Source organism: Mycetomoellerius zeteki, unplaced genomic scaffold (assembly GCF_001594055.1).
Source record: "Mycetomoellerius zeteki isolate Tzet28-1 unplaced genomic scaffold, Tzet1.0 scaffold41, whole genome shotgun sequence".
NCBI lineage: Eukaryota > Metazoa > Arthropoda > Insecta > Hymenoptera > Formicidae > Mycetomoellerius > Mycetomoellerius zeteki.
The window spans coordinates 323,833-349,078 of NW_017257403.1; the positions used below are offsets into that span (position 1 = coordinate 323,833).

Below are 25,246 nucleotides of genomic sequence, written 5' to 3' on the forward strand. Positions count from 1 at the left end.
CATGTGTACGTGCGATATCACGCATCGCGCGCGATAAACGGCGGGTTTCCCGTCCCGCAAAATTTTCGAGGACGAGCGTCGGAGTTATTGGCTCGATTTCGTGGGGAGGCCGGAGCGGCTTGCCGTATGCATTTTTCAATAACAAATTTCGACCGGCGATAGGCGAATTGACGACGACGTGATGATGCATCGGAGCGTAAAATTGCACGAGGTCGCGGCCGCCAATATCGCGCGTTATCACGCTCACAATCATTTCCAGCACGTGACGAACAGCAACATCCGTTTCAAGGATATATGCTCAATCCTGCATCCCCCAACGATGAATAATCCCGTGACCTTCCATAGATTTTTACGTTATCGGTTTTATAAATTAATAGCGAAGAGATTTTAACCAGAGAATTGTTCGCAAGCGTATAATTAAGGCAATAATAAAACCATCAATATCAATGATAAAATAAAAATGCGTTAAAAATATCATTAAAAATACACAGAAGAGTCACGAGCTCAACATTGGGCATTTACCATTTTAAGTACGCTAATAGCCTTGCGTTACAATATATTGCAATAGACGTTAATAGTGGAAAATTTAACTTAACGATGCGGTTAGTCATATTCTGTTAAAAAAGAAACTATTTTTGAAAATTTAATATGGGTTTTACGTAGGTGCTATTATTTGAGGTGTTATTATTTAAATTATCTGACGTGAACTCGACGACGATCTATTTATTCCCGCGTGACTAACTTTGCAAAGCCCCACGGGCATGAAATGCGTCAGTTTAGCACCCCTGACTCGTCATTTCGCCAACCGGGGAATCTCGCGTGGGCGTCGGATGCAGCACGATCCTGACAGAGTCGATCGATCATCGTGACAGGACATGGTAATACCATGGGTAAAGGGGCGGAAGAGCGAATGCGAGTGAAAAAAAAAAGCGGGATTGAAGGAGAGAAACGACGGTGAAAGAGAAGAGAGCGAGAGAACGGGCTGCGATGAGGTACGCAAACAAGACATGTGTTTACTGTGAGAACAGTAAATCGATCGATTCGAGAGTCACGATAAGAGCAGAAGTTCGTCAAATACATTTTCGCCTCCCTCCAGAATTCAGTCAGGATCTTCCTAGGAAACGCGAGTACTTTGGCGTGCTTTCCTTATTAATAATTGATCATCAAGACTAAAGCCAAATTCATCAATTACGGAAATTTGCATTACTTATCATTTCACGCGACGATGCATGAGTCATTAATTATCGTGCTTTGCGCGAAGAAATTTACCGGCGGGTGATACCGATCTCCATTTTTCACTCGATTATCACGAGGGGATTGGGAAGATTATAAAACACTGAAAGTAAGGCATTATCGCGGCGACGAGAATAACAATATGTGCGAACGATGATTGGCAGAAAACTCGCGTTTATAACATCTCGTTGTCAGACAGTACCCGACATCACTATATCGATATTATTTGTACAATAACTATAAATAGAATCGAGATACTTTTGCGAAAAGTATTTTGTTTTTTTTTCCCCAAGAAATAATATACTGTTATCATAAAGGGGATTCTATCATAAACTTATATTGACGCACACAATTCGCTCCTGATAATAACTGTAATAACTTAATAAGTTATCGTTTTTCTGTGCTATGCATACCGTCTTTGAAATAAATGGACGGCTATTAAGCTTATTAAAATGACTGATATAATCAATTAAAAATTATTGATATAATATGGTAATCAATGTTATCGTATGTCGATAATAGCAACAATTTCATACCTGCATTAATTTGGAAGATATATAAATGCAAAAGCGAGACGATGCGATTTACGATAACAATGATATTTATCTTCAAAGACTCTCTCGTATATTTCCTTTAATAATTTATTCTGCATGCGAACTGTCCGATAGCTAAATGATTAATGAAGTATAACTATATAATAACACTAGAACAAATCAATATAGAATCGACTGCATTTCATTATCATTTCTATTTTAAAATGAAAAATCTTGATATGAATTTTTTTAAACAGCTATTCCCTATATAATGTTATTAATTTCCAATGTAATTTTTGATAAATAATCCGAAATGATCGTTTCGAAGAAACGAGCACAATGTTTACCAGAAAAGCTGTTTTTCAGATACCTTATCATTTTATCACATCCGCGTGTACCGTCTAACAATTTGCTTCGTCCTTGTCCGCACACCACTCCATTTTTATCGAGATAAAATACTTCTCGATCGATACACTGCGATGATATTTTGTCCATCACACCAGTCTACTGACGTACTTTTCAAGATATCAAATTAAGATTACTGAAGTTCAAGTCCCGAGATTACGTGAGGAAAGCATGAAAGGTGCGACAGTTAAATATAAATCAAATAATAAATTTAGATCAGTCGAATATCATGACATTAATCATTATTATTAAATATTTAAATAACGTAAAGTTCTTGATTCGAGTTTTGAGGAAGTAATAAAGAAAATTTGTCTAATATGCGAATTGTTCAAATTATCAGTTGAGTATAGAATCAAGCCCGCAATGGCTCGCAACGACATCCGATCACGACTGCGTATCATTCAAAGGCGGAAGCTGTAACCTCGATATTGTATCCTGTAGAGATAGCAATTTTACAGTCTACAGTATATGGAATTTTGTAATAAACAAAGTCAGCTGCGGCCGCAAATGCTCGTCAAACAGCCGTTAACTCGACAATTTAGAGCAAACCAGTTTGCGGAATCTGCATACCTGCTCTCGCGCTTACATCGCATATCTAATAACGCTGTAGTTTCTCTGATTTTATATTTTGTACATGCATTTACGGAAATATGCATTCAATCGCCAACTGTGCATTAGCTAATGCGAGGTAGCCTACAGAGAAGAAATAAGATCTCAATTTAAGAAACGGGTTTCTTTGACAAACCGTTTTAATTTTGCAAGAAATGAAAATGCGAGTTAAAAAAATGACAAGATATATTAATAAACTTGCTTTGAATTCAATTGAAGATTGCTAATTGTGAAAAACAAACAGGTTTCTCGAATATCGCGGAAAAAATACTCCAATACTTGCTGACAATATTTCTAAGTTGTATAAAATATATTTCGGAGATCGATAAATATTTTGGGACCGTATGAAATATTTAACGATTTCAGACAGCGATAAAAATCTTGCGATCTCAAAGATGCACGTTATTTACATAATCGAGCATATATTGCGAATTTATTCTTACGATACGAAGTAAAACTGGCAAATCAATTTTATCTTTCCACTTGTGCGCGTTATCTAGACAAGCCTGTTTCTCGCACGAATCTGTATTCTGAGCATTGAATGATAAATGACTCATTTATTTAAAAATATGAGCTTGTCAAATTCTTACACGCGAACCTTCGATTCGACATTCTCCTGCGTTATTTACAGTCCGCAAAATACTTCTACGCAATGTGAACAAGCTTTTCATTATAAAAATTAAATCATTCATGGAAAAATGAAAAAACCTACACCCAATTAAAAAACAGAACATTTATCTTACTGTATTTTTTTATGTCTCAATTATGACATAACGCGGTTACAATTAGAAGTATGTTTTCAAGATGATTCTTGTGCGTGTATTTCTGCATGTTCAAAAGATAAGGTTATATAATTTCATACAACAAATGGCATATTTTCATACTGCATAAATAGCTAAAAGTAAGGCAAACGAATGCGTAGATCACCGAGTAAAGATCATAAAGGAACAGTCAATGTTATTTTTCACATCTTCACCAATTGCTTTTCACGAGAACATGTGCGGCATTACGAAACACACACGCGCTGCATTTACTCAGTTTGCGATAATCTTTGACCCGATGACCCGCTGTCGTTCGTCGAGGGTGATCAGGGAACTTAAGAGAAAAGATGAAGACGCATCATCAACGCGAAGAAGAGCTTAGCTCATGAGTATAACAATTCTCTTACGCGCATAAATTTTATTCAATAAAGCATTTGATGAAAAAAAACTTCCAAAAGACTTTTTTAAAAAAGAAACGTATTTCATCTCAAATCTTGTAGATTAATGAACTAAAGTTTCTAATGAACAAGATAAAATCCTAATGTTACAGTCAATATACATCTTTCCAATTACCTTTCATAAAATTGTCGGTTTAATTAAATGTATGTAAAAGAGCGCAATAAAAGTCACAGGAATATATTTAACCCGTAAGCCGTAAGTGGAAGATGTAGGACCCTGGGATATTTTTCTAATTTTTAAATAGTGTAACGATTTGGAATAATAATTTTATGTTTCACAATCTTATATTTGTCGCAGTTTTATTTTATTCACAAGGCTATTTATTTATACGAAGTTCAAGTGTTGCGATTTTTTTGCATGATTAAAAATGTTTAAATATCTTCTACAACTAATGACATAAAACTTTAGTGCGCGTCTTAAGGATCCATATATACCTTTAACGTCACAAAAATATGTGTTCTTATGAAAAATCAATGAATGAAGTATTAAAAAATTTATCTCAAGATCTACTACATACAGCTTATAAATTTTTTATAGAAAACAAGAAAGAAAACAAATTTACCATAATGGCAATGAGATGTCTGTAGTCATAAGGAAGTGGACCGTCACCCCGAAGAATGAACTGCTGGGTCCGAAGGAAATGCTCCAAATACGATGGGTGCGAGGACATTACCCTCGAAACATGATCCAGCCTGTTGTTCTGTAGGAAAGCATCCATCAACAGGACATGCGTCTGTAACAATCAAAACACATTGCTGTAAACAAAAGCGTTACGCAGATACAGTAGATTAAAGGTTCACAGTAGATTAGATGAGATAGCAATCGATCAAAAAATTTCAAAATACTTAACGTCAAAAATTTAAGAAAGAATTACAAGAAAATGATGTTAATTAAAAATACTATTTTCTTAAAATGAATTTCATTTCACAAAATTGCCTGTAGAACGATCACTGTTTATTTCTTTCTCCTCGAAACGCTAGAAATAATATTTGGGTTTCGAACTCCACTTGTCGTGAGGGGTTTTCAGGTAAAAAGGTCTTTGTGTTAGTATCTACGCAATAATTTGCTAGCTTAATCATGTTGTTTGGTTCTAGAGTTATTTGTCCGCTCCCCTCCCCCCGATCACGACAAGTTTTCGGCATTAGAAAGTATATAGTCACGTTTTCACCTAGGCGTCACATAACGACATGAATCGCTTAATACGTGTACCTATACATATACAGGGTGTTTCGGAAATCGAGGTACGACGGGAAAGGGGTGATCCTACATGAAAAAATATTTCAAAAACGTAAAATAAAATATATTCATGTAAGGCTTTGTTTTCGAAAAAATCGACTTTGAATATTCATCAGGTACTATATCGACTTAACAGATCTCGCTCTCTCTCTCTCTCTCTCTCTCTCTCTCTCTCTCTCTGTAAGACTACTATTTCTGTTCATGTTTGTGTCTATTGTATTGGATAATCGAGAATATAATGAAACAGGACGTTCATGCACGATTTTATTACTTTATAAACTGTTAAAATATTCGAAAACAAAGCCTTATAAAAAAATTTTCTTTTATGGCTTAAACTTACTTTTTCATGTAAAATCTTCTCGATTGTATCACGATTTCCGAACCACGAATGCCCTATATACATGTTTATTTCTCGCACCTGCTGCATCAATAAGAGCATTAATCATACGCAAAAGGCGTTAGGTGCGTTAATTGCAATATTACGTGTCGCGTTTACGACACGTGCACAGATATGAGGGAGTGGGTTTCCGGGTCATCCGAAAGCTATCCACGCAATCAGGTGTTTGCGTTGCATCATTCAACGATTCGTCTTGACTACTGTTGATTAATACATCACCTCATGCCTTTGTATACATGTCTCACGAGAGATATGGGCACCTAGATAGATATCGGCATAAATTACAGCTCAGTACACTGGACACGCTACATAGAGTATCATGCTTAATGACCGTGTTATACTCTGTAACGTGTGATTGCTCCTTAATCGATCGGACAGAACAAACAGTAATACACCAATGTGAAATTATTATGTGTACGTTTAAATTACAGGAAAAAGCAATCGTAAGAACCTGCTGTCAAGAAACGCATAATTGATATCTTAAAAAAAAAATACTCATGGATAGTTTTTTGCGCACTCTAGCTGTCACGCGAGATTTGAAAATTCACAAATCAGACATTGTCTATTACGGTATGCTTCCGGGTTTTTTTTTTAGTATTTCCTAATGTAATTCCTAATATGCTAACATTTGTCGATATAATAATTCATCGTTAAAAGAAAAACGAATGTGACTGTACGTGACTTGAGTCACGTTTTACGACATAATATAATTTACTAGATATTAGCTTATTAATATTTATAGTTCCTGTGTCAGTTTTTCTTGCAGTTATCGATATTGAAATGAACTCATCCATTATAAATATTCCGCCTGTCGAACTTATTAGCCGTGCTTCCGCCGATCGGAAGATCGATCGATTGCTGACGCAATCACATTTAGGAGCGTTTCAACAAATGCATCGGAGTAAACAGTAGGATAAACAGTCGTTCGTCATATCGCCAGTTAGTGTACGTGCTCGCAATTCGAAATGGCAATGGATACTTCTCGTGTGTGTGAAAGCCGATTAGTCAGTTCAAATTCTTCGTCTCCTGCGAGATTCGTTTCACGAAGATGAGCGGATCTTTTATTCGCCCCGACGTTTCCGCAACATCCCCACTTCCGCATGCGTGTAAAAATCTCTTCATACAACGTTCATTCGGTTTTCTTACGCGCGTCCTGGCGTGCGAAGAAAAGAAAATTGCAAGTGAGCTTACAGCGATGAATTCACAATAAAATCTACGAAACCGAAAACTTCCACAGCTCAATGCAGAAACTGTTCAGTACTATGGAATTAAATTTTGATTATATATATATATATATATATGTGTGTGTAAATAATATGGTGTCCCAAAATTGACGGTAAATATTTTAAAGACAGATTTTTTGTAACATTTTAAGATGAAAAATCTAATATGATAATATCAAGGCTATGATAATTTTTAAATAGGAAGAATTTAAATATTATGACAGGCATAAAATTTGGGACACCCTATATGTGTGTCTATATATATATATATATATATATCTACAAGAATTTTTGCAGAGAAGCAGAGATAACGGTATTTCTTGTTTTCCAAGAGAACCTTGCAATTCTCAATGTTTCTCATCGATAACAAGTTTACTTACAAATGGCATTATATACTTTCACATATTGACTGTTTAATCATCAAAGCATTACTAACGTTTCAATGCATTTATCTACGCATTATCGGTATCTGAAGTATTGTAAAAAACATTAGTATTGTAAAAAATATTTCCAGGAAATTGTCTTACCGATTTTATATTTATCAGTGATCAATATTATTCATCTAACACCTGAAATGGAATGATAATAAATACTAATCTAGTCAATAAGTATCACTCTTAAATAACTACTATTCAACTTGCGGTGCTACTGTCGCACGCGGACTGAAAGTATGCAGTTATGACACGTCTACAACACAAATGCAAACACAATTTGTCCCACAATGATGTGGTCGACCTTGTAATGGGTCGCTAACCTGTATGCACACCCAGGCACACGCACGTAAACTGCGAGAGACTTTTCACTTTGGCGCCGGCTTTCGCCGAGGAATATTGAACGTCCCACACCGGACGTAACGCGTGAACGCAAGTGGGACACGTCACATTGCGCATCCTCCGTTATAACTGTCTCGTAAGGAGAAAAAAACCTACTGCAAGTGATAACAGAACACCGTATATACGTAACGCAGCCGTTATGCCTCAACTGAACGCGTTCACCTCGTCGCAACTCGAGGAATCGTTATCATTCGTAATCAGATTACAATTGAAAAACATCAGAGACGGTTGCACCAAATGTATTAACATACGCTTTCTTTTAACAATCGTCGACGTGGTCGATTTCACCGAGCGATACCCGACGTAAACAAGCGAAACGAAACGGGTTCGGATAAATGCGCTTACTGGGCTAAAATCATTGCTGCAAAATGATTAATCGACGGCTTAATAAGAGAGCGTGTCTGCGGTTGATTATTATTATTATTATTATTGTACGTCTATTATGGAAAGGGTTTACCCAATGGTTGAATACCGATCCCTGGTGCGTTGAAGTTAGCCATCAAAGTTGGTGTAACTGAATTTTGCGGGATTCCTATTCAAATAAATGTATAGAGCAGTCAATAAATACGCGAAAAATATTACCTCGGCCAGGAGTCGAACATATATATTTTATATACTTTACGTAAATTAATGCATAATGTTCTTAATTCCAATTTTTTTTGCATATCACAGAAGAATTGTTTTGCATCTTAACAATGTTTACTGTAGAAAGAACGGATTTTGTTGAAATAACTAAAATTTTAGCTAGACACGAGTCTGAAAATAATTTTGTTGGACCATCAAAATAATTATGTAGAACGCTCTATGGTTATTAAAATATCAAAACTTTTCGTAGGATTGCTTGTGAGATTCCTATATAATTATTTTAATGGTTCAACAAAATTATCTTCAGATCTGTATTTAGCTAATTTTGTAGGTACTTCAACAAATTGTCCTTCCGTGTATATTTTTTGGTGTGTATTTTTCTTCCAAATTTGCGGGTTTGGAATTGAGTTTATTTTCGGCGATTGCGGAAGCAATCCCACGAGGGACTTTCCGCCCATTTTCTGTCAACATTGCGACTAAATCGACCAGGCGGCGACACGTGGACTCGATTATGGATAGACGAAAGTACATATAACAACCGAAAGACTCATTAAGGAATGGTTCTCGAATCGACCGATCTATTATTAAATGACGACCGGCGTTCGTTACCGTCGTTACCAAGAGAGGCCGACTCGGCGGAAATAACAAATTACTCAATGTCAGTTAGTCGGTGTGGTAGCCGGAGATCGTGAGAGTAGTCCAAATACTCGAGAAAATTTACTTGATACTTTTCGACAGGAACTCAATGATCGTATCGCTGGAGGATATTCCTCTTCCTTCTCAAAAGAAGCAGATCTTCAAGAAAAATCCGAAGAAAAACATCAAAATAATTGATTCACGATTCATCGCATTGAATGTTTGTCCAAAGACATGTTTTAACTCACATTATATTTTATTGACTATTTTATAAACATTCTTTGCGCAATCATTGCAAGAAATATACGCAAAATGATATTAATATTAATATCGGCGATTAATTCAACATTCATCATTTTGCTTCGTAAACATCCGCTTGAATATGACTTGTTCTATGAGTTGGTTATTTTTCTGATTCTGCGTTACATTAGCGAAGATATAAAAAAACAGCGAACAATCATTTGCGATAAGTTTCATTTACAATTGACGACAGTCATTAACCGTTAAACGCTGGATATGATGCGAGAGAAGTCGTTAAGTTGTTTTCAACATCGCTCTATTTTCGCAGCGTATTTTTTACCGCTAAATTAGCTATTAGATATACATCATATAAACTTTCAGGGACTCCGCGGAATTGCTGTTTTATCCCAACCTAACCAGAACGGTTTCATTAATGAAGTTATTTGTATGCACATAAGCTATATGAATATTATTCTTATACATTTCCTCGCAATTTTCTCATCACGATCCAAGGTAGCTTGCGATTGAAACCGGTATAATTTCATCGAGTTTAATTTTCGAGGCAACAGATAGACGGAAACATTCCCTCTTATAGAAATATGATAATTAGCGTAAGGTTCTCTTCAAGTTTTCTTCCGCATGTCTCAACTGTAGTCACAAAAAAATATAATATTTTAATTCTCAAAAAACAGATAAACAATTACAATATAAGGATATTAACCCTCCCAATAAATATTTTTACTCCTTCCGTTCAAGTTTCTTCCAACTGTTCTAAAGCTTTCAAAAAATGTGGAAAAAATCAGGGTTACTTTTCAACATCTCTATTACAAGACATTTAAAAGATATTAGAAATATTTTAGAAGAAAAAACCAGATTCCGCCTTTAGAAAGATTTAAGAGTGAAATTCTGCTTGTACTAAAAAAGATCGAAGACAAAGGATTAACCTTCAAACCGTACACTAGTGCGAATTCGCACCATAAAAATTTTCAATTTGTTGACAGTTGCGCATGAACAGTTGCGGCGGTTTATCCTCACTACGTTAAATATGCTTTTTCATTAAATTTGAGTGATATCATTGGATTTATGAGAAAATTACACTTCAGAAAAGAGTGGTTTTAAAGAAATTTCGGATTTAATCCTCAAGAGAGACTTGCAATTAAAAATGTCAAATCCCAATTCGCACCATTAGGCCTGTTCTTTTTGGCTGAACTTTTCCACCAGTTCATCTTTCTTTCTCTTTTTTCCTCCTAGAGAGAAAAGGAAGAAAGATGAACTGGTGCAAAAGTTCAGCCAAAAAGAACAGGCCTATTAGTAGGTGCTCAAGGGAGGTGTATGGTTTGAAAGTTAAGGACATTAAAAAAAAAATATCAAATAATCATTCGAGACAAAAGGAGTTGCGGACTTCACCTCGCAAAAATAACTGACTACATCATAGACGTAGTTAGATGTTACTCAATTGACTCGTACACGCTATTTGGCAAGCCGTGTCTCTCGCTCCTACGCGAGGCCCTCAGAAAGCGCAGCCAGCGTGGCAGGTCTCCACTCCGTCCGAGAGAGCCCTTTTTCTCTTGGCGGAGACTTCTGGCGATCAGCCCGCCAGAATCGCCGAGACTTCGTGGCGAGCTCCTCGGAAAGGCTTCTTCAACCCTCCTTTGTTAGAGCCGAGATTTCACGTCACGTCGAGATTTTCCCTCGCCAAGTACGCGCCACGTTGCGATCGGACATTATTCATCTTGCGAATAGCGTGACTTTTCTGTACGTGACTATAGACAATGAAAAAGCGAGCATCTACAATTTCTAAAAAAGGAAACTGATCTGGATCCGCTTCAACGTCGGATCGTGCTACGGTCCCCAAAATCGGTTCCTGAATGGAAGCTGAAAGATTATGCATGGTTTCTACATGTATATATACCAAATGATATGATGATTTCCTTTCTCACGGAAATTACAGAAAGAACATAAATTTTATACACACATCATAGGAAATCTCTCTCAGTTTTTCATTCAAGTGCACGCAATCGTGTAACTCTAACAATACATCTAACAAATGCAATCTCGTGAAAGCCGCGTCTTCTGCCTTAATCTTAGAACATACACTGAACCAAAAGTTCAGTGTACGTAAATACAATAAAATATTCATTGAATTATGAAAAAATAATGAAAATTGGTCCAATGAATTCTCATAATGATTTAGATTACAAAACTATTACTAGAATTCATTGCAAGAATGAATATGTAGTTGTATAAATGAATCCAGTTTTATCGTATCAATGAATTAACTACATTAAGTCGGACATTGGGCGCGTTCAAGTTGACAAAGCGGCTAGCCTGTTCGCCAAGCAAATGAACGTAATTGGTTGTTACTTATAAATCCAACCAATCATATTCAATCGTTCGGTACACTGAAAAAAAGATTGGCTGCTGCAGCAAATTAGATGGTAAAATATGACATAGCATTTTTAATTGGCTGCAGCAGCCAATTTTTGGTTGCGTTAGCCTATCCGCAATGTTAGTATAGGATTTCGATAGGCTAACACAACCAAAAATTGACTGATACAATCAAGCATTAAAAATGCTATGCCATATTTTACCATCTAATTTGCTGCAGCAGCCAATCTTTTTTTTCAGTGTAAGCATGCATAGCCGCTTTGCCGTCTTGAACTCGCCCATGATTAACGATCATTCATTGGACCAAAAATGAACAAAATTTTTTTTAGTGTATACTACTGGAAGAGGAATAGGGCGCGCTGAACGTGAAGTCAACATCTGCGCGACAGAGAAAAGTAGAGACGTCCTAATGTTCGCAGTGCGCATGCGCAACACCGTCGTCTGTGTAAATTGTACAGTTGGTTTAGTGTTTTTTACATATTCGTACATTACACAGATGTGTAAGACAACGGTGCTGCGTGATGCTGCGCATGAGCATCGCGAACATTTGGACCTCTCTACCTTTCTCTCTCGCACGGATGTTGGCTTCACCTCGGTATACGAGCCAGCATAGGCAATTCCTCTTCCAGTAGTATCTGTTCTAAGGCCTTAATACGTTCGGTTCTTATTGTAATCATGCGTCTTGAATAAGATAGTGCATATATAAGATAGTGCATCTCCTCCTCCTCCTGCATTCACATTGTATCGTTATTGCGATATCCATACTTTATGCCCAGCGTGCCGCAACGTCGCGCCGTGTCGCCGCGTCTCTCATAACGGACGACAATGCACGATGAACGAATATTTCTTTCCATAATGATACATTAAACGCTATTGTCCATTGTCAGCCGCGACAATAATTACTGGAACAAAGCCGCGTAAATTATGTATGCGACATATTAAGGATATATAGCACGAAAATACGCGGCGGTGTTGAGACTAAAAAAATCTGGTTGAAAAAATTTCATCGTAACAATGGAAACGATAGTTGTAAAACGAATGTCATAATGGAAACGATAACAGCAAGTTTGTGAAATCCACAAAAGAGGAAACCATTAAAATGAGATCCATCCGAAAATTATATTTGTGAGATGCCAATAAAACGTACACAAAAAAATCACATACCCTATTATTTGAATGTTTACAGTTTATTATAGAGTTCAGTTCTCCGTCGATGTGTGCGTAAGATTAATTCTAATCTCGGTTTAACTCACGCTGTTTATCTTTTTTCGAGTCTTCAAAAAAAAAAAGAGCAAACTGTACCGAGATTAAAGTTAATCTGACGTTGATGGAACCGGGCCTTAATTACAGCTTAGGTGGCATTCAATTTTGTATTATATCGAAAGATTAAGCATTTACGTCATATACAGAGTTTCAGTAAGATAAAATGGACCTCGCGATAGATATATCTAAAAGCCGCTAAGAGCTTCGCCCGTTATGGGCCGTTAAATGAGAAAAGCACAGCCGTAAAGTTGGAGCTGTAGAAAAATTTTTAAGGACGTAAAAAAGTTTTCAGCGAGAAAAAGCGAAAAGGCTGTGAAAGGTTTGACTTTATGATCTTGTGTAATACGTATAAGATTGATGAAGTTAAAATACCCAACGAATGCATATATTAATATATTTTAAGTAAAAACTGTGGGATCGATAATAGTTCACAGAGCTTACTCTTTTCGGATGGAAGTATAATGCGTCGTTTCGATGCAGAAGAGAGAGCTAAACTTCTTTAGAATTCCACGCCATTCCTCCGATAGAAATCCGAATCGCTGCTCGCGCGAGTCCCGCGTGAAGATTGTTCGGTGTCTTATTGGTGAAGTTCGCAGGGACACATAATGCGGAAAATTATAATTCATACGCCAAGTGTGCCGCGGTTCGTATGGATAAGTACACAGTGCACCGTGGCGAAATTACAGTGCAAATTGCACACGTAGAATAATAATGCAGTCGAGAAAGTACGAGTTTCGTACTTCTGTTAATGCGAAATCGCATGTCGGATTAGAGGTTCGTGGGTTTTTAACGACGTTAGCTCGACTCACGATGGAAGCCCGGAAAATGTTGGACCGTGGCCCTATTGCCCTAGGCGGTATGCCTACGTTCTATAATTGAGGTAGTTCGAGTTGGCGACGCTCGGAGACGATGTAAGCCGGCGGCTGCATTTTCGACAGAATCTCACGGCTGCGCAGCGTAAACAACATTAGACGATGCTAATAGCATGATTCCGTGTGGGCGCAATCTCGGGGTGTACGGCGTGCTCTGAGAAAAAAAAAACAAGAGGAGGGAGATGAAAATGCGACGCGCGTTACACGCCGACGTTTATCGCGAGATCGCGCGAATAAACACCGGCATCAAGGACCGTATATGTTTGTCATACTCCGAGCATCTCGAGAAGCGAATGACGTGCCATCGCGTATCTACACAAACACGAAGCCTTGCCAATCGCACAGCTATATTTACGCCGCCTTTTTATTCACGCGGTTATTTACCACGCGAACTTAACATTTCGCTTCGATTGCCGCAACGCGTAGCAAAGTACAGCGGAAAGTCATTGAATAGTCAATAAAATATATGTTAAATCCATCTTAAAAACAGGTGACGACGCGGGGCAAGTCTTGAAAAGCTTGATAGCGAACGATGACAAAAATAACGGTAATTTCAATTATTAATTAGCGTATTGAAATATAATAACAACGATGCCACGTAAAGAGATACGCAAACCTCAGTACATTGCAAATTTGTCCAAATATGTAATAAGTGGCTTCCATATGTATGCGATTAGTTTTTCGTATAAAAATAACACAATACTACACAGAATTTACTTTAGATCTCTCTCTGTTTTCTATAGCTGAACTTTCGGAAGTTAAAATGAAACAAATACATGTTTGATATTTGAAAACGAGAAAAGTTCTAGTGCAGGAATAAACAAACCTATTTAAACGTGTAGCACTGTGTATTTTTACACGGTAAATTAAATTACGCGTGTACACGAGAAGAAATGTATAACTTTTTAGTAAATAATTTTAGTAAATTTGTTTGAATAGTACTAATTGAACATTTACTTACGGTAAATAAATATCTGTTAAATACAATAATCATAGTTTAATCAACTTAATAGTTTTTGTATCAAAAAAATAAATATACGTTTACATTTGACACATATTCAGCTAGTATTCAAATAAACATTTAGTAGGTACATTTTTTCTCAATGTATGAAGACATTATACACTTGAATTTACAGTATACTCTGCATAGAAATCCAACGATACCACTGTGTAATATTAGTTCACGTCACGAGTGACCATTAGCTTAATTTTAAAACGCTTTATATGTTATACACAGCCCTCATCCGCTTGCCTTCAATTGCCATAATTTTACCGACTATTCTATATGGTCCATTAATCAACCGCGGTTGTCAGCGGAGGCTGATCATGTACACGAATGCGATTTGATTATTGCTTATGGGCGGGGCACAGGAGAAGGGCAATAATCTCCGTAATAACCGCAAATACTTTCAGTCTCGCGCGTCGCGGAATCGCCATGGTATTATGAAATTATTTAACGATAGTCGGCAGATGGGAATTATCTATCAGGAGACGTGACGTAGCACGTTACTGAATGGGCGTATTGTCACGCTGCGTGAGTCACATTTTTCTAATCGAATTTCTAATCAAAAATCACGCCACCTAAATTATCTTTAGCAGCAGACGTAAATAACGCAATTACAATACAAGACCGACGAAATAATCAATTATTTATTAGCCTTTCAAGCCTTTCGTTAATCGATCGTTGACTGTTAGACTTAAAACGACATTTTAAAAACACATTAATTTGTTGATAAATCTTAGAGTGAACAATTGTCTCTAGGTTCATCTGAGTCTATTTAAGTCTTATCAGAATTTAACTATTTATTGGCGTCAGTGATATCGGTTTCCGTGAAAAGTCCCCAAACGTCCGCATGCTTATGCTTTTCGCCACGATTTGCAATTGTCAGAACTGAAAGATGTCTTTATTACACAAACAAAGTAATTATTTATTAGCCTTTCAACAAGTCTTTCGTTAATTGATCGTTAACCATTATATTCGTTTAAAAAAATTTAAAAACATTGACTCGTTGATAAACCTTATAGAGAGTGAACAGTGTGCGTTTCCTCTAGATTTATCTAAGTCTATTCAAGTCTTATCAGAATTTAACTATTTATTAGCGCGCGTCGGTGATATCAGTTTCCGCGAAAAGTTCTCAAACGTCCGTGGTACGCTTACGCTTTTCAACGTGATCTGCAAATTGTTAAAACTGAAAGATGTCTTTATTATGCAACGCGAGTCAACGAGTTCCTTTCAAGACGATTCCCTATAGGCCGCGAGCGCGCGACTGCGCTACTTACACGCCCCATTACAATTCAATGGACGCCGAGTAACTTCGTTTAAGCGCGATAAAACGCGCCGTGGCGAACTGTGTGCGCCGTTTATTTTATCATCGAGTTCGCGCGACGGCGCTCCAGATCCAGGTGAACAAAGAGGCTATTAGCCTCGCGATTTATCCACGCTCCGCTTTGTTGTCGTCCGGTAATTGACGCTGTTCCGAACGCGAACGGACTCCGTTATAGGAAACCCGTCGTCGACCCGCGCGAGCGCACGCACGTTTCATGCCGTCGCGTCGCGTCGCGTCGGTTTCTGCTTTGGAGGGTTTTCAACAGCCCTTCACCACCCATTTCGACGCTAACGAAGTTGTTCCCAAGACAATACGGACAGAGTTATTCGCAAAATTTCGCGCAAATTGCCGCCGTAATGCCAAACTCGCGTCCATATGACCCTCCTTTGTCCCCTTTAGTCCTCCTACAAAGACTCGTGCAGATTTCATATTAATAGTTCCCCTCGGTATGCACGAGTGCCGAGCTAACTATATTACTACTGATATTTGGTAAAAAGTCTTTCTAAAAGTTTTTTTTAGTTACCTTATTATACATTATTTAGAGTGTGATTGATATAATACGAGTGTTCCCTAATATTATTTTTCTCATCTAATTAAAATTTTGTAAAAATGAAGAATAAAGTGGCAAAAGTGAGTGTGATAATTCATTTTACATGCCAGATATAATTTTTAAAAAACTTAATTACACCACAATCGAGATTATTATATCGAGTATTACACCAGCTTCAATTATTACACGCTGCTAAGAAATATTATTTTTCTCAGTTTAAGAAACAATTTTACAAAATTAAAGTACAAAGTAACAAGAGTTAACAATTTATTTTATAAATGCAGAATATAATTTTGAAACAGCTTAATTACACCACGATCGAAAATATTACACGTATTATCCTAGCTTCAGTTATTATAGCTATTCAGTTACATGCTGTAACTGACGAATATTATTTTTCTCATAATTAAAGAGACAATTTTGTAAAATTGAAAAATAGAATTGCAAAAGAACGTATTAATTACACGTTTCGTTCATTTGTTACAATGACTAACTAAAAAATTATCATTTTTTTAGTTGCTTGAAGAAAAAAATGAAAACGTAAGAAAAAACAGAAATAACATACTGTTATTTTAATATATTATTACGTATTTTATTAGCTGATGAAAACTCGATAGAAAGTACTATTTTGGACATTAAATTTTATTATTATTTGCTAATTTAACATCTCTTGTCTTTTTGTACATTTCTTGGCTTTTAACTTCTCACTTAGAAATAACATACTTAAAAAACATACTTTTATTTTTCTACCATCAGTTATTATACCAAAATGCATTTCAAAATTTTAATGATCCGAAACATTGAAATTAATTTTCTAGAAAACTTTGCTGTTTTAATTATAGCGAATGAGCGACTGGTTTTAAAAATGCACAGGGTATTTTCAAAAAATTTAATTATACAACACGATCGAAAATATTACACCAAGTATTACATCAGCTTCAATTATTACACGCTGCGACGACTAACGAACCTGTTTTGTAAAAAAAAAAAAAAATCATCAAAGAGCTCGGAGCGTGCTTTTTCGCCTCGTTGTAGCGTACAACTCGCGCGCTTTCAGAAAAACAGAGATGGAAAAGTTCAAAGGGAGAACTCCAACAACGTTGTTACTCGCCAAATGTTGACTGGACGAAAACGTAACGATCGTAAAAATCGTGCCTCGTCTACCACGCGTCGGTCACGACTCGTATATACCTATACTCGGATTCGTATCTCTACACGCGTGCTTCGAGGAGGTTTGAAAAACCTGACCCAATTTCGACGCCGGCGCCGTCAATTATCGTAACACGTGCAGCGCGTACTTCGCAACTCTCGTCACGTTGGTCGGGCTAAATGCGAAGTCATATTCTCGCCACGTTTAAGTATAAGATGTAAATCTCAGGATCATTTACATTAAACACACAGGATTTTGTTGATAAGCAAGCACTTGCTCGTTCCGGCTCACTCCGGATATGCCAGAAGATAAAGAAACGGGCGCTCTAATGTGAAGGTGACGACGATTACGCAAAGTAAACATTCCAGTGTCCGGACATGTACCTGTGTCCAGACACTTATACAAAATTTATTATTATTAAATCTCAAATGCTTTTTTTATTACAGTATTATAATTTAATTGCATTTAAAGATTACAATTAAATTATAATATTACGTTTTAAAAAGCGTATTTGAGACTAATATTAATTTAAATAAATAAAGTGTTATGTAAATGTGAATATAGGGATCGGACAGTACCTATGTCCGGACAGTTACACAAAACTTTATTTATTTATATTAATATTAATATTAAATATTAATATTAAATTATAATAATATTATTATTAAATCTCAAATGCTTTTTTTTACCTTACAGATCAATTTGAATTAGTTGTTTTTTGTCATTAAACATCTATTTATATTATTATTTTCCGTCAGCATATTAATTTTCCCATTGTGGTCGGACACTGAGACAATTATGTCTCCGACAGTGTCCGACCGGCTTGTCCGACCACTGTTACATTGACGCATTCTATTATTTATTTAAATATCTATCTAATCTAACGCTTAAACATCCGGCTATTGGGACATTTACCTTAAATCGAAACTGAAAGTGAAGATTAGAGTCACGTTGAGGTAAACTGAAAGACACCGATGTAAGATACTGACTGAGATTTCACCATGCGGACGTAATGCTTATTCAGCGTATACTTGTTGTCGGAAGTCGTATATTTTTCCGACGATTCGCATCGCGCGAAGCAAGCGAGAGGAGACCAGAAAACACGACAAACAGTGCGGCGCGACAGGTGGGGCGGCAACGCTTGTTTAAAAGTCGATTCGATTGTTCGATCATGCGTGCCCGGTTTCGCAAGCGACGAGATAGAAAGATAGGCAGGAAGAGGGGGAGGGAGAGAGGGGGGAGGGAGATTCTGACGTACTCGCTTAGGACGCATGAAATGAAAATTTTATCGATCGCCGGAGGTATCCCTAGCCCGAGCGTAAATTGTGATGCCGCTGTGCTTTATACGTAGAACGCTGCCCCGAGCCATCGCCGAGTAAATCGGGACAGTAACTTCGCGCACCGAGTACTAAGGATGAGAAAAATATGATCCCGGGCAAGCTTTATAAAATTCTCCGCATGAATATTTAGTGGCGTATTTCACCACGCATACAACAGTGTTGTGAGACGTTACATAGTGAATGAAATAAAAATTTTATATCATTTTCTCTGCGGTTTTAGACGACAGAAGAAAGAAACTGGCTGCCGCTTGTTATAACAGCACCAAATCAACATTGCGACGAGAAATTGCAATATCCCGGACGCGATGCGAGATTTTTATTTTTAGAACACATAGAAAATCATTCTATTGCTAAAAAAGTGATTACTCAATTAATTTTTAAGTAACGGTTATCTTTAACAAAGAATATTTTCTTGAAAATAATTTTAAAATATACTTGTTACAAACTTTAGAAAAACTCATTATTATGTACTCAAAATAAGAATTTATTTTCTCTTGATGAATATTATAAAATTGATCGAAGAAGAGACTTTATATAATAAGCAAATTAAATTTGTTTTAATTTAATAATCTCAATTGAAGTATTTTAAATTTACTAGAATTCAGAATATGTTTTATTTAAATACATTTGATATCTGTGATGAACTTGTGATAGATTTGCGGATACGTTTTTGAAAAATACTTGAAACGCGTATTACACGTTATGTATAATATTTTTCTGTATGCAGAATATCCTTTATGCATACATCCCGATACACCCCGACAATACATCTCGAATACATATATATATTTCACGATAATTTAAAAAAAATATATTCTTTTTTAACTGCGTTTGCTCTCAATTGCCCATATCTCACATCGAAAATTAATTCTAAAAAATATTCTCTTCATACATATGCACACAATTCATTTCGCAATTATTGGTTCCGTTTCTTTCGGCACTCTATTCAGGAAAAGTTGAGCCGACGGTGAACAGATTACATAATTTCCCTTAGTTTCCTTGTACGGAAACACCGAAGTGACTTCGTCGTGCTCTCAAGTCCGCTTACATTAATTGTTTGAGCCTCGTTTCATCATCGGGCAAAACCTTTTCATTATCCCGTAGCGACTTATATGCATCGTGAAATAATTGCAAAAATAAACCTCCAAGCCGGCGTTACGAACGTGCAACTGTAACTGAGAGAAGACGAGGAGAAGAAGAAGAGAACGTGAAGACGTCCGAGAGGGATTTATGCGACGTCCACGGTCGAGAAGCTGATTATTGGGAGGAAGACCTTGTGCCACATTGTGTATCGCGTAAATCACTCCCACGCGACACATATTGTCGAGTAACACCAAATTTTTTCATCTAATCGCGCTAGTGTTAGGAGAGAAGGTCATTCTCCTGTTACGCAACGATCGTATAAAATATCTCATATTAAATTGAGCCTTGCGTGTTGCACTTCATATTGCAAGCAGATAAACAGCTTTGCGTTAAAAGGTACTCACACTGAGAACAGAGTCCAATAACAGTTGAAACAATTTCAGTGAAATATTTGGTTAATATAACCAAACATAATTTTACTTTTCTAAATATTTAGTATATTATCAAAATAATATAACTACCAACCGTTTAATAATTAACTAAATATTTAGAAAAGTAAAATTATGTTTAATTGTATGAATCGAACATTATTTAATTAAAATTATTTTAATCAACACTTGGTTACTATTATCAAACTCCTTTTTTGTGCATTACGTATAATTTATATTAATTAGCATTACGTTTTTAAACTAAAATCTCTATAATAGACTCCACTACGTGTGGCTCCTCATCGTTAGATAAAAGGAATTGAACGTTTAGTAGAGAAAGTTTGATTGAATCGCGACTATCGACGTCGCTTCGGCTTCAATACCTCAGCTTCTCAACGAGAGATACGCCCGATTTCATTGACCACTATGTACGTAAAGCGAAATGAGCCCGACGTATCGGTTAAATTTATTTGCGCCGTTTGCGAAATCGAGCGCGAGGCGACCGCCAATGCGAACAGCGGTATTATCGTAATATCCGAAGCGAATAAAATATGCGTGGAGTGCCGTTGAATTCGATAGGAAGCGAAACTCGAATTGACGTTATGAGAAGCGCGATATAACGTTAACTCGATGGCTAAATTGTAATCGCGTAAAATGCAAAGCAGTTGTCTGAATGACGTTATTTTACACCGACGTGAATTTGCGTCGCGTATCGACAATCATCTCTACTTTCAGCGTTTATGAAATGCGATAATTTATTTTTCGTTTACCAATAACCCATAGAAATTATTAAAACGACAGGCGTTATTTATTATTCGTGTTTTATATTGATAATCCAAGCTCGAAGAAATAAATTAGAGAATAAAGTTTTACTTTTTTTTTCTCAACGTATCCAACGTCATCAGCGTTGCTTAATAACGTCCAATTCTTCGAGAGATCTTCCAAAGACTTTTAATGTCGTTTAAATCGCGGAGAATTTATTCGCAAATTATACTTATTTCACCTTTCGAAAAGTGTTGCGTACAGCGAATTGCTGTAGGTCGAAGACTGGACGTGAAAAGAGAAGTTAATCGCAGTCGATTCGTGAAATCGGGCGGCCGTTAATGACGATAATGATCGGCTATCAATACGGAGAAGTATCTCCATTGAAGATATGGAGCAACGTGCCAATTACATGCGGAGGCATAAGCGAGAATTAAAGTGGCATAAAGAAGCGATGGGTTTTTATTGCCGTGCTACGTGACTAAATAGGAGAAGTACGGACAGAGAGAAGGAGGCAGAAGTGTCGTAAGAGGCGGAAGGGAACGATAGACTACGATGTCGCGGATCGCCACCTACGCGAGGATTAATTGCAATCTACTGCGATACGGCTTAATTAAGATCAACAATTAAGCGGACGGTGTTGTGCGCTCGCGCCCGCCGTGTCCGGCAATTGGACGTATCCAACAATTAGTGTTGTTCTCTCTTTACCTCGTCCGACCCTCCCCCGGTTTCCTACAGACGGCCGATTAGTCTGCCACACGATCCGAACGATACGAATGTATCCACCGACGTTGTATGCATAACAATGCAACTGCGATATGAGAGCCGGGCTCGCGTGTCCCGCGAGCAGATGCACAGGGTGTTCCGGAATCCGCGACGCTATCTAAGCAGTTTAAGACCACTTGCGAAGCAGGCGTTTCTCACACCGGTAATAAATTTCCCCTTCTACTCTCACTAGTCGATTTCTGGAACACCGTATGCAATGATTGTATCAATGATTGCGTGCGCAAATACGCGTTTCCAATTAGCCGTTATTACGAATGTGTCGGTTGTTACACCGGTCGGTAAATCGAAATGTCAAAGAGATACTTCGATATTGATATCTTACCGCTGCAACGTACAACGCCTTATCGCACTTAAATGTAAAAAGTGGTAAGCAAGACGTTCCGTTTCAAATGTCATTTAGCTGCATAAAATTCGCGTAAAATAACTAATTTCCTTAATAAAGTATTGATTTCAGAGTAAAAGCATGAAGCAAAAAAAAAGAAGATATCCTTCATGAATGTAACCTTTGTTTTTATTATGAAGAAAAACTAATATTTGTTTGTAAATTATTAACATAAGAAAATTATATTTTTAATTCAAAATATCAAGATCGAGAGGGTAACCATTAGCTGAAATATTGTCTCACAGATTACATGATTTTATTTAATGTTATACAATGATTTCTCGTGGTTGCATATGTAATTATCGGATTATACATAGAGATTTCATACACTGAAAAAAAAGATTGGCTGCTGCAGCAAATTAGATGGTAAAATATGGCATAGCATTTTTAATTGGTTGCAGCAGTTAATTTTTGGTTGTCTATCGGAATCCTATACTGACATTGCAGATAGGCTAACGCAACCAAAAATTGGCTGCTGCAGCCAATTAAAAATGCTATGCCATATTTTACCATCTAATTTGCTGCATCAGCCAATCTTTTTTTTCAGTGTATGAATTTTATAATGATTTTGAGTACTCCGTCCCACGACCACATAAGTGGTTACTCCTTAGATCAAAAGATATATCAAAAATAAAATTTTCTTGTGTTTAGTAATATTCGATAATATGTCTAAAATGATAATGTGCAATAAATGCATATTTCACTATTCATTTCGCAATGTTTTCGGTAAGCGCTTTATTTCAAAACAAACGTCTCGCCTTCATAACCGATTACTCTAAAGTCTCATTTTTCAAGGCTTTCGCTTCGATAGATAAGAACAGAAGCAATTGCTTTATTTTATGTGACTCACGTAGTCTCCAAGACCCGTCATTTAGGATACTATCAGAACGGCTGAAATAGACGGATCTATCAGAAGTGAATCGACTTTACCCGAGAGTAAAACCCCATTCGATATATATACATCACTATAATGTTATATAGAAACTATTTTTGACAATCCTCAAAATAGGCTTCCAATATACTTTTGTGGCTAACGACGTATAAATTTTTGTTATTAATATATTACTAAAATATACCACGATGAGAATCTTTCATATTATTCATCAGGAATATCAAAAATATGACTGCGATCGAATTATGTCTATTTCATCATCCATTTGTGAGGTCGATGATCCCGTTTATATAACATACGAAAAAAAAGAAGCAGATTGCACCTTGGACAGACATTCTGCGGTCATCGACATTTTCTTTGAGAACGTGTTTGCCACAATTATGATAACGTCTACTTTTTTATGCCACTTATCGAGGACAAGCAGAGGCATTATATTATTGCAAGTAGTAAAAATTTCATATACTGGGTGTTTCGCGTCATAAATGTGTCGAAATTTACGTAAGAAAATACTCGAATTGGTTTACATTGAACTGTGCGGAGAATCGCGGACTATTTTATTATATGTTGTATTACATCGCGCGAACACGAAACATCTCGTTCAAATATACGTGTATTCTACCTTTTGTGTTAATTTATCTACAATTTACAGTTTTTAGGACAACTATGTATTTAGAGTTGTTTTAACCATGCAAATAATAGTCACACACAAAAGCTTTAATTTGCTTGAAAAATTTTAGTATTTTCTTAACATATTTTTTAGTTACTATTACCACATAAACAGTAAATGAATTTAAAAAAATAGTTATATTCACTATAATTGCAATTGCATTTACTGAATAAAAATGTTTATTTTATTTACCATTTATATCTTAATAATTTACTATATTAATATTTGAAATTATCATAATTTACAGTATATTTTTTTATGTTGAGATAATTACATATGATTATTATTACTAACATTATAGCAGTAATAACCATAAAAAGAGCTCCTAACCATAATTATTTTACTATGCAATTATCACAAATACCAAACACTTTTTCCTCAGCGTAGCCAACTAAAAACAGCTGAAAATATAATTCTATAAATTATATATATTTAGAAAACTGACAATTAAATAAATATAATTCATAGAATCATATTTTTAAGGCTGCTTCGTTAGAAGACAAGCAGCTAGTTCCTACACTGAAAAAAAATATAGTCAATTTTAATAAATATTTAGTTCGATACTGCCAGCTAAACATTTATTTACAGTAAATAAATATTTGTTCACTAAAAGGAATGATTGTTAAATCAAATTAATGTTTCTTGTATCAAATAAATATATCTTTATATTTAATAAATATTTAGTTGGCAGTATTGAACTAAATATTTGTTAAAATTGACTATATTTTTTTTCAGTGTAATAAAAAAAAGCATCGTGTAAATCAGGCCTTAGCGTGAGACGAGCAGTAACGCCTCGAGTTATGACACTTGTTTGCCTGGCCTAAAACAACACGTCTCCTCTATATGTGAGCAAGAGTGTGCCCGTCGAAGTGCCGGCCGGTCTTATCGCACACATGCGTGTATGTACGTGCGAAATAAGGCGTGCGCGGGCGCAACTTACGCACGAAAAGTCTCCGGGAGTCTGGCCAACCCAGTAATTTCACTTGAGCCACGATTAACACAAAACGCTCCATTGGAATCGCAAAGGACTAAACGGCATGAAATGATGCATTAATGCACACTTTGTGCGTAACACGCAAACAAAATGATTTATTGAACATACCTAGCTAAAAGTAGACGAGTAAATATTCGCTCTAAGCGAGGAAGACAAATGTATGAGATAATCAAAATTAGGGCAGGTCTAATATATGAGAATTATATGCTGTA

At 36.4% G+C, this 25,246-nt stretch overlaps 1 protein-coding gene across 1 annotated transcript in view; it reads right to left on the minus strand.

The window, feature by feature from the left end:
* Sesn (Sestrin) overlaps positions 1-25,246 on the minus strand; it is a 209,164-nt gene that overhangs the window by 5,501 nt on the left and 178,417 nt on the right. The window contains exon 7 of the mRNA XM_018453834.1: positions 4,563-4,733. Within this exon, the coding sequence (XP_018309336.1) occupies positions 4,563-4,733 (171 nt within the window). The remainder of the gene's footprint in view (positions 1-4,562; positions 4,734-25,246) is intronic.